This window comes from Geospiza fortis, unplaced genomic scaffold, assembly GCF_000277835.1.
Source record: "Geospiza fortis unplaced genomic scaffold, GeoFor_1.0 scaffold162, whole genome shotgun sequence".
NCBI lineage: Eukaryota > Metazoa > Chordata > Aves > Passeriformes > Thraupidae > Geospiza > Geospiza fortis.
This window is the reverse complement of record NW_005054316.1, coordinates 2,290,032-2,306,601: the sequence shown is the minus strand read 5'-3', so window position 1 is coordinate 2,306,601 and position 16,570 is coordinate 2,290,032. Positions and strand designations below refer to the sequence as shown.

At 37.7% G+C, this 16,570-nt stretch overlaps 1 protein-coding gene across 1 annotated transcript in view; it reads left to right on the top strand.

The window, feature by feature from the left end:
* UTRN (utrophin) overlaps window positions 1-16,570 on the top strand; it is a 341,542-nt gene that overhangs the window by 105,146 nt on the left and 219,826 nt on the right. Inside the window, 12 exon segments of the mRNA XM_014306655.2 lie at window positions 2,025-2,138; window positions 2,960-3,115; window positions 3,993-4,163; window positions 6,392-6,571; window positions 8,157-8,291; window positions 8,780-8,929; window positions 10,312-10,473; window positions 10,801-10,929; window positions 11,356-11,529; window positions 12,108-12,263; window positions 13,609-13,779; window positions 15,675-15,854. Of these exon segments, the coding sequence (XP_014162130.2) occupies window positions 2,025-2,138; window positions 2,960-3,115; window positions 3,993-4,163; window positions 6,392-6,571; window positions 8,157-8,291; window positions 8,780-8,929; window positions 10,312-10,473; window positions 10,801-10,929; window positions 11,356-11,529; window positions 12,108-12,263; window positions 13,609-13,779; window positions 15,675-15,854 (1,878 nt within the window).

Here is a 16,570-nt window from a genome sequence, read left to right as displayed (position 1 = left end):
GTTTTTCTAGGAGTGAACAAGTTAAGATTCAGCACATTTGATCTTTGTTCCTTCCTGGAATAAATGTCAAAAACTGATCCTGAAGAAGTGAAGCTCTATAAGGAAGACCTTATAGCAGCATTCCAGTACCTAACGTGAACCTTCGAGAGATGAAGGAGAATTTTTTACATGGGCTTGTGGGGACAGGACAAGGGATAATGGGCTCTTAACTGAAAGAGGGTAGGTTTAGATTAGATTTTGGGAAGAAATTCTTTACTGTGAGGGCAGTGAGACACTGGAACTTGTTGTCCAGAGAAGCTGTGGATGCTTCATTCATAGAAGTGTTCAAGGCCTATTTGGATGGTGTCTAGTGGAAGATGACCCTACCAATGGCTGGTGGGTTGGAACTGAATGACCTTAAGGTCTATTCCAACACAGACCATTCTGTGACGAGGATGTTCATGTCTAAAAATTGTGAACTCTTGTACATCAACAGCCTACACTGGTTATTTGACCACTGATAATTATTACCTGTGCAATGTAGGAACATTTACTTAATTAAACTTTGTCGGCTTGGTTTGTGATTCAGCAAGTTATTTAAATGTGTGTCTAACTTTGAGTTATCCCACAATTATCTTCAGTTATTGATGTAAATAAATATGTAAATATGTAAAAAATGCTAAATTAGTTGTGTGATATAGTGCCTTGTCAAAAGGCAGCCTTTATAAATACATATTTTTTTACATTAAGCTATGGCTCACTGTTAAGCATCATAGGGTCTGTTTTTAAAAATTATTTTCAGGCTAATCATCTGCAGGAAATTCCATCAAAATGGAAAAGGAATGAAGAAAATGTCATGACTTTGACCTCTAATGGTAGCATTGATCTAAAAATAAGCATGGACTTAGTCTAATGGGTTTTCATTAATGCAGACTTTTTTTGAGAAACAGTGTGTAATATATTGAAAACACTATTAGTGTAAGGTTTTGAAGAAAATGAAGTGTATGCTTTCCTCCTCTGTGACATGCAGAGTAGAAGGTGAAGCTGATGAGCTGTTCTGTGATGATGATTGTGTCAGGATAGATGACATCTATTAAAAAAGCCAACCAAATAGTCCAAAAATGTTGAGTAAAAGAAGTCCAGCTATATTAATAAAAAATGTCAGCCACATAAGTTGGTTGAACCAGAGGAAATAAGATCCCTCTTTGTGTTGGTTTTGTTTGTAAGGATGATTTGGAGCATCCATGACTGCATGGGAAGGAGATGGCAATGCCTCTGTCTCCTTCCCTCCCTCCTTCCCTTCCTACCTCATTGCAGGGTATAAGGCAACTGCCAGTTGTTAGATCACATAAGTCTGAAATTGGGAGTGTGTTTATTTTTTTTCCCCAAGAGTTGCTCTAGTGAGTACAGTATTGTACTTTTGGCCTCAAACAGCTAGGCTGTTTGTTTTTTTAATTGTAGTGGTTAGTCTGATCCTCTGTATTTCTTTCTTTTTATGTGTGTCTTGCTTATGCAAATGACTTTCCCAGCATGGTTTCTACCTGAAAAGTACGTTTAGCATTATCCACTCCTCTTTTCCACATATGTATTTTTATAGGCCCTCTGTTTTCCTTTGGAGTGCAGTTTTCAAACAAGTGTGGAAACAGTCATGCTTTTTTTTTATCGTAGCTTTTAGGCATATTTCCAGCCTTCTGCCAGGTCCTTCATGTGAAGAGTAACCACATGATTATTGAAACCATACTCTCCTCCTTACCTGATCCTGTGCTTTGGTGTGATATAGCCTGGAACAGTTCAATGTCACTTAAATCATGCTCTGGTGGATGGAAGAATATCACTATTGTGAATTTAATATTCATATAAATTTGAGAAGAGAGAAATTTGGGATGTCCCCTTCCCCCCAAAAAGCCCGTTGGTCTGATTCAAAACTAAGATTATGCCAGCAGATTGTAGATCACCCTTTGCAAGCTGCTAGAAGTCAAAGTGCAACAGCCATACATACTTCATCACAGCAATGTAACAACTGTTCCTTACTGTTTTTGATTTAGACTGACTCTAAAGTTGTTCAGAAGTGGATGGATGGTGTGAAAGACTTCTTAATGACAGAAAAGGCTGTTCAAGGGGATACTGAAGGACTTCAAAGGCAACTTGACCAGTGCACAGTGAGTTTTGCTCTTATAAGGAGTCTTTTGAAATAACAAGTAGCATCTCTTCTTTATTATTTTGCTTGTATTATTAAGTACTGTTCACAGCACATTAAGCCCAACAGAAAAATTGTTTTATCTTTCTTCAGGACATGTTTGAGTTGGTTTCTTTTTTTTTGCAGCTATAATATTTTGTTCTTTTTTAAGGTCTTCACTGTAGTTATAAATACGTATCTACAAGCTGGCATTATTTCATCTATAAAAGGCTTATATATTTTTCTCAATTTTTTTTTTGATTATGGAATTGAATCTGTGGGTGAAAAGTTCCTTCTGCATTAAATTTCTAAGGATAGTAAAAGTAAGAAGCAAATGACTGATGAAAGTCCTAGAGTTTAGAATTTTGCAAGGAAGATTCCTGGCTAGTCAGTGTCACATAATGATCAGTTATGTAGAATTTTGTCTTATAGTAAGTAATTACAGTGTACCTTCAAATGTTTGTTTCCAGAAGAAGAATATAAATTGAGGTACACCAGAAATAGCAGAATGTTTAGTGCATATAATCTTCAAACTTGTGTTGTTTTGATGTTGACATTTGGCGCATATGAAAATGTTTATGCTGTGTAAAGCAGGCTGTACTTTGTTCTATAGTTGCATAGTTCTGATATTTTGAATCACTGAAGGATTATTTTAAGCAGTCTGGTATTGATCTGATCACAGCATTGATCTGCTCCAAAACCTTTTTCGAGAATATTTAAAAGTTGCAAAATTATTGACACTGTTATAAATTAATGTATTATCTTGCTGAAGAACAACATTCCTTTTCTCTGATATGTGTTCAGATGTTTATCAATGAAATGGAGACAATTGAGCCATCACTGAAAGAGATGAAAGAAGTAGAGGCTGCTTTAAGAGCTCAACCTATTGCGAGCATAAGTACTTGGACAAAGTCTAGGCTAGTAGACTGCCAGACTCAGTGGGAGAAGCTGAGCAAACAGGTGAGTTCTCCACATGTTCCTGGTGCTTGCTTGTTGCTGCAGCTGTCTGGTTGTGTGGCATTGTGAGGAGGTGAAGCAATGAAACAATGGGATGGGAATGTTTTACTTGTTTCACTGTCAAAGTGGCTGAAGTCCATCTTGAATACACACATTTCTTGGTACCTGACTGGAAGGAGCAAAATAAACTCTATAGTTGTTTGTAATTAAAAATTAATTTGTTCACTTGGCTTTATGCTGCCCTTTCTGGAGAGTGTGGGAGGAAGATCTGACCTTTTTTTCTTGTTTCTGAAGACTGGAATATTATGCTGTCCCTGTATAATTTTTATTGGTTTCCAAGCAGAGTTGAAAAATAGAAAGCTATAAATAGACTACCACTCCAATTTGGTGTATTTGGATGTTTCTTTTGGGTGGAAGCTTTCTGCTGTCGGTAGAAACATATTTATTTTTTTGCAATTGCTGATGAAAATCTGTGTTAGAGAGCCTTGCTGTTGATATAGAATCCAGAGTATCTGGGTTGTGGAAAGAAGTGAGGCCTGAAGAGTGTTTTATTGCTCACTATAATGATATATCTAACTATATGATACTTGTAATCAGAAGAGGATTTTATTCTGTCTGACATTTTCCAGGGATTGTTACCAGTTTACATTCAATGAAGGAGGAAAAAAGGTCATATTTCTCCTTCCCTCACTTTTAGATTTTGTTGATCTGCTAAAAAGGGTTCATAAGTTTGTGTGTGCATGTAAAAGTTCTCCATTAATTAAAAAGGCCTGCAAATGTTTTGGTAGTAAAATATTTTAGCAAAGACTTGTGGTTTTTCACATGTACAAGGACATTTAAGTAAAAAAGCTGCTATTTCTTTCTCCACCTTGGATTCTAGATCATTAGTCAGAAAAATCGCCTGTCTGAAAGTCAGGAAAAAGCTGTAAATCTGAAGAAGGATTTGGCAGAGATGCAAGAATGGATGACCCAAGCTGAAGAAGAATATTTGGAGAAAGATTTTGAATACAAGTCCCCTGAAGAGCTAGAGAATGCAGTAGAGGAAATGAAGGTCAGCAATGCCAGCTCATTGTAGAGACCTGATTAAAGAGAAACAGAACTTTAAATCTTTGGGGGTTGACCTTTTATGGAATTATATTTGTGGAAAGGAGCTCATGTCATGACAAGATTAGTGGTATTTTTCATCTTTGCTTTGTGGAATTTTTGATTTTTAAAGCATAAACTATAAAAGCAGATGTTCTTTTTGGCCGTGATGGGATAGGGAGTTCATAATAAATAACAGCTTGCTCAGCTGTTGAGTCAGGCTTTTTATGTATGGCATATTAGAAATATGGGAAAATTTTGTAAGAGACAAAACTTGAGAAAGGTATAGCGTCATCTTTTATTTCTATCTAAATTAGTGCTTGTGAAAACATTCTTCTGTTTCTATCACTTGGATCTCAGTTTCTTGTCTCCTAAATATTCTAACTCCACATTTAGAAAATCACCTTAGAACAGGTGTGTTGTGAGGTTATCATGTGTTCATCTGTTGCAAACTGTGATTTTTTTTTTTAATATCATGAGTTGGAAGAGATTCACAAGGATCAGTGAGTGATATTGGTCCCTGCTTCTCTTATTTTTGAGTCTGGTGGCCAAATAAGTGAAGAGGAGGGAGACATTTTTGTCTCATTATAATATTGTCCGTTGAACAGATAATTTTCTTGGATACATGTACAGAGTAAATAATTCCCTGCTTTTTAAACTAAGAGTTCAGTCATGGCTTCATAAATGTTTTTATTTGTGTACACTTTTTAAGTGACTATCCACTATACTGTTACTTGATGGACAATTAAAAAAAAATTCTCCCTTAAAAGTGCTTTAATGAAGCCATTTGAAGTTTTGAATTGTCCCTTTTGAAGGGGTTTTCTGAAGCAGTCCTTAACAAGAGTTTTAATATATTCACGTCCTTTGAAGCCACTTGAGATCACATAGTCTGACAGCTGGCTGAACACAAGCCAAGGAAAGAAAGAGCCTTCTTTTCATTGTCAAATCTGTGAGACTTTCAGCACATTTACCTTTGTCAAATCCAGATTATATTGTGTATATTATGACAGTTATGTCAGTGAGCCTGTAAGCTTATAGTAACACTTAAAATTCCCTTTCATTTGCAGTAACAGTATTATCCTGGGACTGCTTGTAGGGCTGGGAAAAAGCACTCTCTGGATTTGGCTCATTTTTGCATATGCTCTCATTTGAACACAGAGTGGAACTCCTGCTGACAGGAGGAATAGGTTTAAGGAGGAATAAGTTTAAGATAAGGCTGTGTGATTTTTGAAAATCATGCCATAAAATATTTCCAAAATTTTCTATTCTTTGCCCTTCTGTTAACTGACTTTTTTGTTGCCTTACCTTTAGAAGACATCTTGAAATATATATACAAAAGTTGTGCTAAATTCTACTATATAGTGCAATGCCTTATTTATCAGAGGTATTTCAAATTCATAAAATTGTCCTTGAAACCTGAAGAGAAAGATACGGAGCAGTCTCAGTTTCTGGAACCTTTCATTTGTCTCAGCGGGGAGATGCAGACTGGTCTGCCTGATCTGTCTTCCAGCTATCCTTCCTCAGTTCTGGCTAAGGCAAAATTTGACAAGTGACAATACAGTTTCTCCACACCTGTGTGTTGGAAATTGTACTGTACTTTCCCTGTATATGTGTTGCCAGGCTCCTCTGAGTGTAGTTATATTGAAGGAATTCTTCTAGCTGTGCTTTTTGTGTGTTCCTTGAGCACACCCAACAGCTGTGAGGGAGGTCCCAGCTTTGTAATTGCACATGTTCTGGGTAATTACATCGTCTTTCTTGGATAATTTTGGGAGATAGTTACTGAGCTCTGAGACACATCATTTCTGTAAATTCACCCTACCTTTTTCTTCCTGATATAATTGTATTTTAGCAAACGTCTATTTTTTTTTTTCTGGTGAATTTGTTTTTGTATTTGCATGATAGCATAGAAAATAGCACTGACCTTGATTTTTTTTTTTGCTTTGAGTCATGAGGTTTTTTTAATGAACAAACCATGAATGGTAAATATATCTGTATGCTTAATAAAACAGGATCTTTCACCACTTGCTAACATGACCTGAATTCCATGCAAGTTAGTGCTGTATTTTGTTATGTCCAGGCCCAAGAAATACATTGGCAGCAAGACCTCCAATGTGAAACTGCTATCTTTGATTTGAGTGGTGAGTAGCTGAGTGTAAGGCAATTGCAGGTTGATAGTGTAACATGTTTTTTTGACAGAGAGCGAAGGAGGATGTGTTGCAGAAGGAGGTGAGGGTGAAGATTCTCAAGGACAACATCAAGATGTTGGCCACCAAAGTGCCATCCAGTGGTCAGGACCTGGCGACTGAGTTGAATGTTGTGCTGGAGAACTACCAGCTACTGTGCAATCGGATCCGGGGGAAATGCCACACTTTGGAGGCAAGAATGATAGCTCTCTGCTTAGAAATATCTGTTCAATTCCTTTATTGATGTTCTGGATAAGGCTATCAAGTCTACCCTTAGTAAATTTGTGGATAAGACCAAGTTGTGTGGGAGTACTGATCTGCTGGAGGGTAAGAAGGCTCTACAGAGGAATCTGGATAGGCTGATTTGGTGGGCTGAAGCCAAAGGTATGAGGTTCAACAAGACCAAGTACCAGGTGCTACACTTGGGTCACAACAACAACCCCATGTAGTGCTACAGCCTGGGGAAAGAACAGCTGGAAGATGTCCAATGAAAAAAGGACCCAAGGATGCTGATTCACACCCGGGGAATGTGAGTCAGCAGTGTGCCCTAGTGGCTCAGAATGGCATTTTGGCATGTGTTAGAAATAGTGTGGCCAGCAGGGCTGGGGAAGTGATTGTCCCTCTGTATGTATTTGGTGCTGGTGGGGCACACCTTGAGTGCATTGTCCAGTTCTGAGCCTCTCACTAAAAGGGGGACATTGGGATGCTGAGAAGGGCAGCAAAGCTGGTTGGAAGTTTTGGAGCACAAGTGCTATGAGGAGCTCCCGAGGGAGCTGGGAGTGTTTAGTGTGGAGAAAAGGAGGCTGAGGGGTGACCTTATTGCTCTTGACAGCTGCTTGAAAAGAGAGTGTAGCCAGGTGGGGTTTAGCCTCTTCTCTGAGGCCAGTGGCAGAATGGGAGGAAATGGCTTCAAGCTGTTCCTGAGGAGGTTTATGTTGGGCATTGGGAAGAATTTCTTCACAGAAAGAATGATTAAACGTTGGAATGGGCTGCCTAGAGAGGTGGTGGAGTCACTGTCCCTGAAGGTGTTTAAGGCAAGAATAGAATGGATATGGCATTTAATGCCGTGGTCTTGTTGACAAGGTGGTGTTTAGTCACAGATTGGAATTGGAGGATCTCTCAGATCTTTTCCAACTTAAGTGATTCTGTGATTCTGTAAAATGAAGGCAGGTGGCACAAGAGGGGTGTGGAGAAGTACGCTGATAATGTCTGAATACAGTAGCTTCAGCATAAATGCATTTTACTCCTTTCCAAGATTACTTTCCCTTGAAATTATGTATTTGGAATCCATGAGACACCATAGATTTGTTTTTGTAATTGTATTCACTGCTTCTGCAAATGAGTAAACTTGTCTCACAGACCTGTTACTGATCCGTGTGTCTTTCAAAAAGGCAAAAAGGAATTTACCAAAAATTAAAGGTTGAAATCCAGTAATAATTAGGACAAGAGATTATGGTCTGGGTAGAGTGTGTGCGTCCTGTCTTTCAAAGAGGATTGGATGCATTTTGTTATATTCTTGCATAGTTATATGAACCTTTATGTCAGTGATAGTTTTAACACAAGTTTAGTTAGTGACTGCTCTGCTCCTTTTTCTGTATCTTCCTGAAAGAGCTGTGTGTTTTTCTATCTATAGCATATTGTACTGTGACTTGTTTCTTAATATTTTCTACTTGTCTCTTTTAGATGATTTCTCAGACACATATCTTCAAGTTGTTCATAGGGTATATAAGCTATGCCTGGCATTCTAGGCTAATTATTTTCTTTTCTGTTGCTCCTAGGAAGTGTGGTCCTGTTGGATTGAGCTGCTTCAGTATCTTGATTTAGAAACAGCTTGGCTAAACAATCTGGAAGAAAGAGTGCAAATGACAGGAAATCTACCTGATAAATTCGATGCTGTCAATGATGCTCTTGAGGTATTATAACAATTCTATCAGATAAGTAATTTTTCAGATAGCTCTGTTTAAAAAAAATTTTTGCACTTCAGTAGCATACTGAAATGTGCTGAATATTCTTATTCTTCACATTAAATGAACCTATTAATCTGAATTGAAAATGGAGATTTGTAAGATTCTCCACCAAAAGTGGACTTTTACTGTATGTGATAGCGCCATACTTGGTACTGTGATAAAATTGTATTCTCTCTCTGGGCCTGTGTAAATTGGTTAATTCCTTCCAGGGCTATAGTGTTATGAAATTATGAGAGTAGGCAAAAAGTGCTGTGAAGTTTGATAATCTAAAGTAAAATCACCTCTGTGCCATTATGAATTAAGTCATAACTGGTTTATGCTTTTAGAGCACTTTCAAGACAGTTAAGTGTTAAACTTATGTATACAACCAGATTTCCAGCTCTGAAAATGCAGTAATATTTAGTGTCTTGACCTTTAAAACTTTTTCTAATTAGTCCCTGGAATCAGTCCTGCGTCACCCAGCTGATAACCGAACCCAGATTCGGGAACTTGGGCAGACGTTGATTGATGGAGGGATTCTTGATGACATCATCAGTGAAAAACTGGAAGCTTTCAATGCCCGCTATGAGGAATTGAGTCACTTGGTAAGAACTTGGGGTAAGGGTTGAAGAAGACTGGATTTTTCAGCTCAGGTCTGAAATGATTCTTGTTAGCTGAATTCGAAGATACCAGACTGCAATACAGGAAAAGAACAAATAGCATCAGTGGTGTCAGCTGTTTTCAATTTGTAAAAATGTCCAAAGAGCAAGATGCTTTTCTGTTTTTCATTACATGAGCGAAGTTTGTTTTGCAAGCTTGCACTGCAGGGATGCCCTGGTATTTTTTTAATAATTTTGACAAAAAGGCAATTCCAAAATCAAGGAACAGCTTGATATTAACAACTTAATATCACCTTGCTACTGCCATAAATACTGGTAATTTTCTCACTAACTGTAAAAATGAGGAGTGTAAGTAACATTTTCACTCTTAGAAATACTAGGCAGAAGTCATGCTGGAACAAAGAACAGAAAGGAAACATTCTTCTCATTACTCATCCATTAGTTTGTCCTCGTCCTCGTCCCCTACTTCAGTCTAGTCTTTTATAGATTTAATAAGTAGAGGAAGACTAGCTGTATTTCAAGTAGCACAGGTTTGTAATTTGTGTTCTGTAACCTGGTAATACAGGCCCCTGCCAAATTGTAGGATGGAAGTTTTCTGTCACTGATGAAAAAATGTAATCATAGAGAGAATTTCAGGTCATCCTCTTTACAATGAGCAGCATGAATGCAGTGCCCTCAGCTGGGGGCTATGTGCTGGCATTTAAGTTAGCGTTGACTACTGTTTTTCCTGTTACAACAGGTCTAGCATATAAAAACCTGTTTGCTTTGGCAGCTGCAGCACTGGCACACTGGGCTTTTGACAGCTCTCCACAACTGTGTGTGTGTGCACATGCACAGGTCTGTGCATGCATGTGCTGATAGTGGGGAATTTGTGTTCCTGTGCAGGTAGTGATAATTTAGATGCTGTTAAAGGAAGAAGCAATAAAGGGAAAAAACTGTGAGCTTCTGTTTTGACAATATAACCAAATAAGTTTATTGTTTTGAAAGGAAATGTGAATATTAACTGTGTAAATATCAAACAACATTGATCTGTGGTCTATTGCAAAGTTCCTGTTTCCCATGGAACAGCTAGTTTTTGAAACTGATGTGGTTTTAACAGAATACTTGCTTCCCAAGGTAGTAGGAGAGGTGTGTTTTTGCTGTCTCACATATATCTAGCAGCAGAACTCTCCTTCTCTTCCACTGCTTGTCAGTTACTGGTTCAGAAGCTCCACCAAGCTTCAAAAATTGCTGCTTTCTAGGATTTGTTTTCGCCAGTCTTCCAGGTGTAGGATCTTTTCTGGTCTCTCCTCCTTGTTTTGAGGAAGTGTTCTATGATTTGTGTTGAATTATTGGTGTGTTTTGTCTCACCTTTCTGTCCTGCTCAGGCGGTGAGCCGACAGATCGCCCTGGAACAACAGCTTCAGACCATGCGAGAAACCGACCACATGCTGCAGGTCTTGCAGGAAAGTTTAGGAGATCTGGATAGACAGCTGACATCTTACCTGACTGACAGGATAGATGCCTTTCAGATGCCCCAGGAGGCCCAGGTATTTCTCTATAGCCCTTCACTACAAAACTTTTGGAAATATTTGATGATAGTGCTCAGTCTAGACTTAGTAATAAATTTCAGTCTTGTGTTGATGCATTAGGTGTTATCTTCTGTAATCGGGAAGGTTTTATTTTTTTAAGGTTGTATTGAATAACAGCAGTTTTCAATTTAGCAATCTGTCACCAAAGGCAGAATATTTAAAATAAACCTGGTGGTGTTTAAGTTTTACAGAGTAGATTTTCTTCTGGTGGGTGGTAAGAAAGTTCTCCTTCTCTCTGCAAGCAATTTTGTAATGTATTTCTTTCCTGCTTGTGTGATATGGCAGAAAATTCAAGCTGAGATTGCAGCTCATGAATCCACCTTAGAGGAGCTGAAGAAAAGTGCTCGCTCTTTCGCTCCTGCTTCTCCTGAATGCAGGTCTCCCCGTGGTGGAACTCAGCTGGATGCTTTGCAGGTAAAGACATGAGTCGCCCTTACACTTTGCCGTGTCAGTCTGTAAATTGTTTGGTGCAGTCAGATGAACCTCAGAAGAAAATAGTATGTGCTTTCATAAGGAAACAAACAGCCCTAGATGAATTGAACAAGGAAGCTTGAATTTCACAAGTGTCATGGGATAAGTGCAGAAAGTCAGCAAATCTCTGTATATGAGTAGAATGGGTATTTTTAAAGCTTTTGATACAGAATGACGTCTCTCTTGCACCTCAGGTAGAGAATAGGAATAGGTGATGGCACCATTATTTGCCAAGCCAAAATTCCATATATATTGATTTGTGGTGGCATGATGGATTATAATCTGTGGTGTGAGATGCTTTAAAGGTTATTTTTTGAAGTGCAGGTACTAATTTAAAACAATCTTTCAACATAATATTCATTAAAACAGAGAAAGCTCCGTGAAGTATGTACAAAGTATCAGCTTTTCCAGAAACCAGCCAATTTTGAGCAGCGCATGTTAGATTGCAAGAGGGTGTTGGATGGTGTAAAAGCAGAACTTCATGTCTTGGATGTGAAGGATACTGACCCAGATGTAATCCAAGCTCACTTGGAGAAATGCATGGTACGTATCCAATGTTCATGACTCGTGCGAGGGGGTGCTTCTTTTTCTTCTAGTTCTTGTTGCTTAAACTCTCTTCTGAGGAAATTCTGCTTAAAGTCATCATGGAGCTATTGCAGCTCATTGGAAAGTGCTAACAGAGCACTTGATAACTAAAAATCTGATACTCTTGTAGGACATAAAAGCAGTGGGCTATTGATCATAGATATGGTGGAACAGCTGAGTTTTTATAAACTCCATTTCCTGCTTCATCCTTATGTTCTGGAGATGCATCACAGTCATTAGTATTTGATCAAAAGAAAATACTAAGATGAAGTACAGATCACAATATTAGCCTTGGAGTAAACACTGTTAAATTATTGATCTTATTAATTTTTGAAAATAAAAGCTAGAATAAAATGTTATCAGGATATTTATCAGAATAAAATATCATCAGGAGTTTGGACTCTTCTTGTCAGATATTGCTATTAAATCAGAAATCAGAATTTAAGTGCAATTTGAAGTGAAGGTCCTCAAAGGAAGCAGAGTCAGAAAACCTGCACTACAAATTGATCACCAATATAAGATATTTGTGCTTTTAGAAACTCTATAAGACCCTCAGTGAGGTGAAATTGGAAGTTGAAACTGTCATCAAGACAGGAAGGCAAATTGTACAGAAACAGCAGACGGATAATCCTAAAGGGATGGATGAACAACTGACAGCACTGAAATTTCTTTACAATGACTTGGGGGCACAGGTAAGAAAAATAAATAAACGTATGAATATTTGTCTGCATGTCACTTCTCTGCTGTTTGATGGTGTTTTAAGTTTGATTCTAAAGCTGATAGTATGTAGGTTAGTTGCTGCATCCAGGAGCAATCATTTGAGAGATTAAATATTACATATACCTCCCTGGAGGAGAGGTAGCCTTGAAGAAAGGAAGGTTCACAGAGTTTTGATTGCCCTGGAAAATCTGACCTACCATTCATTAAAGTCCTCTAAGATAATTTATGGTCAGATTATGATGTGAGAAATGTAAGTCAACCTGAGGTTTTTTGGGTATCATGATGGTTTTGAATTGTAGTCCATCTAAATGGTTGCTCTCAGTGTGAAATAGAAAATGCACCAAACCTGTATTTCCCATGAACTGCATTAAATATTGCATAATTTTCTTATTAGTTGAATATTTACTTATCCAAGAGAAGTGTTTATAAGTGGTTAAACCCTTAATGGGCAGGTAGGACTCTCTACCTAAATTAAGGTGGAATCCCAAGTGGATTTGTGTTTGTTCAGTGCTCTATGAATTAAGCTGGGCGTAAAGGATCAGTCTTGGAATATCTCAGAATGGGTCCTAAGAAATTTTGCAGTTGTGAATTTGAGAATATCCACGAAGCTGTGGATTCTAGAAGGCATGTTGACAAGAAATTAAGAAAAGGTAGAAAGGCAGAGTTACTTGCAGTATAATGCTATGATTTTTATTTCTGAGCAGAGAAAAGAGCACAATATTGTGAAATGTCAATTGATTCTGACTATGATGCTTGGAATTCTTCTCAAGTCTGTGTTAAAATCTCACCAGACTAGTTGTGTAACTGGTGTGAAATACAAATTATTTTACTGTGACAAACTTCAAATTTCATGTTTATGTTACTGATATGTTTTTAAGGGCAGACTAGATTTTCAGTGAAATTTTTCTTTACAATTTTTTGCTAGCAGCCCTTACAAATTACTAGGAGGACTTGAATTTTACCTATGTGAGTGACTAGACTCTACGTTCCTTTGAGTTTCAGCTAAAGGACCAAAATCAAGTGATAAACATCAGTTTGGTGATTGCTAGCTATAAATAAATTGGTATGCAGGTTTCTTTATCTCCTTTAGATGTATCTCAATTTAAAATTATTTATATACTCTGTCATATAATAAGATACAGATGCTTATAATCTTTCCTTTTAGGGTCCTTCCTTAAAGCAAGACAGTTTTAAGATACAAGGATTTTATATATTTAGGTGGATATTTTAGCTGGCTAGCTATCTTTTAGCTGTGTTTGCTATCTTTTAAAATCTAATTTTCTTTTCTTTCTTTCCTTCCTTTTTTTTTTTTTGTAGGTGACAGAAGGAAAACAAGACCTGGAAAGAGCAACTCAGCTGGCACGCAAAATGAGGAAGGAGTCTGCCTCTCTGTCAGAGTGGCTGGCTACCACTGAGGCTGACCTCGTGCAGAAGTCCACCTCAGAGAGCTTGCTTTCTGATCTAGATTCAGAAATTGCCTGGGCCAAAGTAAGCATGCTTACTAAATATTGGTAGAAAAAATTTCTGACATTATGCCAATATTATGTAGAAGTGGCTGGGAATTTAAATTCCTGTAACTTGTTCCTAAATCTCCCACATCCTGAAATTTTAGTAGAATCAATAATTCATGTTCAGTACCTTACTGAGTCTGATCTGTTTCATCTTGGCATTTTGTATCAACCTGAAATGTCAGTGAAATATTTAAGATACTTCTACATATTTGGTACTAACGGGTATTTAAGACTTACTGTATCTCTTACACATTTCACAATTATAATATTCTTAAAATTATCAGAAATATAATTGTGGACTGGATCAAATATTTTACTAGTAGAACCAACTGAAATTGCATTGAATGAAAAGTGCGTTCAATGAAAAATTCAGTTTGTAACTTTTCATTGAAACAGCTTTGTCTTCAAAATTGTGACTTTGCAAAATAAGAGGCTACTGTAATTCCTTATTTTCTTTCACCTACAAGTTAAAGCTTTTAACTGAAACAGGAAAAAGTATTAGTTACTTTCTTCAGAATATTATCTCATACTGTAGAAATTTGGATATTATTAGGAGTTACCAGCAAGTGTCAGTTGATAGAATTCAGCAGTACTGACCTTTCCAGTTTTTTTTTCTTTTTTTCTGTCACCTTTTACTTCTGAAATGGGTCTGTCTGCCGTCTTAAGACTTGAAAACTCACCAAATTACACACTCGTCTAATGTAACCTGTTCTTGGTCATTTCAATCAGGACTAGCAGTTATTAGTGCTAGGATTTTGCTGTGGCAGTATCCCCAAGATTCCTCTCCGAATGAACTTTTGAATCCTTATTGGAAGTATACCATACATTTGTAAGCCATGCAAATAAAGATTCTTATGCTGCACCAGCAGGAGGACAAGTCCTATATGTTGCATACAAAGCTGTCCTTTCTGTTTTCAAGTTGTCTTGAGGAAATTTTAGAACGTAGTAACTTGAGTATTTGTTTCTGTTTCTAAGATAATAAGTTCTCATAAAGGAATAAGTTACTTACTTCCTAGATAGTATGTTCAAGGATCTCCAGGCGCTGGCTGTGATTAAGTGCATTCTTCACCACACTGTACACTGGCATCAAAGAACTGTCTAAGTAGGCAGATATCATCAATAATAATTGGTGATCTTGTATGGCAAGAGGTCTGTTTTCCACATGGAAACTCTGTGCTGATATTTAAAAGATGACATATTGATTAATTTGCATGTCAGAGGCCTACTTTCAAAAAAGGTGTGTTTTTTAGATTAAAAAAACTATTGAAAAGTGGAGATGACTTGGAAAAAAGGGTAGAGCTAAAGATACATATATTTACATTTCTGTATATAGATAATATAACAATAGGGATTCTCTATTATGTAGCCACTGAATTGAACATCTACAGTAATAAGTTGTGATAGTTCTCAAAAATATTTAGCATTGGCCTACCATGTTTCTCTTTGTTGCCAACTGTAAAAGTACTTCAATAGGAAAAGAAATGGAGGAATCCAGAGTGTCTCTTGAAATTTGTTTTGTGCTTTACAATGCAGAAAAAAGACTTTTAAAAATGGACTTGCAATGTAGTTAATGTAGTGTGATGCATTTGCTTTACCTATATAATGAAAAGAAGCGGTGAACATGATCTAAGACAACAAACCAAAAGAGTCCCTAAGTTGTTCAGGACACTTACATGCATTGTGCTCTCACTCTCTCTTAAAAAATGAGATCACTATCTACAGAGAGTGACTGTAAACAGAAGGCAATTACACTTGGTGTAATTCTTTCCACAAGTGAAGATCACCTACAATATATTTGTTTCCTGTGGAGGTAAAAGTCCGCTTCCCCCATGTTTGGGAACAGTGTAGTTTTAATGGCTGAACTTGTTTCAGAATGTGCTGAGAGAGCTGGAGAGGAGGAAGGCTGATCTGAAGAGCATCACAGAAAGTTGCACCGCACTCCAGTCTCTGGTGGAAGGGAGTGAGGCTGTCCTGGAGGAGAAGCTATGTGTCCTTAATGCTGGCTGGAGCAGAGTTCGAACCTGGACTGAGGACTGGTGTGACACCTTGTTGGTAAGTTGCATGCATGAAAAATATTCAGGGTAGCTCTCCTTCCACCTCTGCGCAGCAGTTGAAGTTTTCATTTGTCTCACTTTTCTGAAAAGTAAAGCTTCCATGATGCCTCATGCACTTAAAAGAATGTGGAATGGATATCTGTTTATGCTGTAGATGGAGAGCTAAGACATGAGGAAGATGGAAAACTGGGCTGCTGCATGTGCTGCTCCTTATTCAGCCTGAATATTCAGCCTCTGTGTCGCTCCAACATGAACAGAGTGGGTTTGTGTTGATAGATTTCCTTGAGACCCAGATGATGGCTATTTAATGGACAATGGATAACTTTGTAGTGGTGCTCAGCAAAGCGCTTGTGGCTCTGTCAGTCTCTTGCTCTTTTGGACAGACCATAACTGCAAGTGTTTGAGTGTGGCAACAGCATGTCTTTGGCTGATAAAATGAAAGCCCAAGCATGTTATACACCTAAAGCTGCTAATTAAGGTAAATGGACATGAAACAGTCTACATCTGATAGTAGTATCAGACTGATGCTTTTATATAAATAAGGTATTTTGGTGTTGTTTAGCTAGTTATGACAATCAACCCATATGAGGGACTTCTGAAGGCAGGAGTTGTGGCAACTTTAGCGTATACATGGATGGTGAACCCTGTGCCTGCTGTCCAGTGCCTGTTGCAGGTGATAGTGTTAATTTTGTAATCCAATTCCAGTAGTCAGGT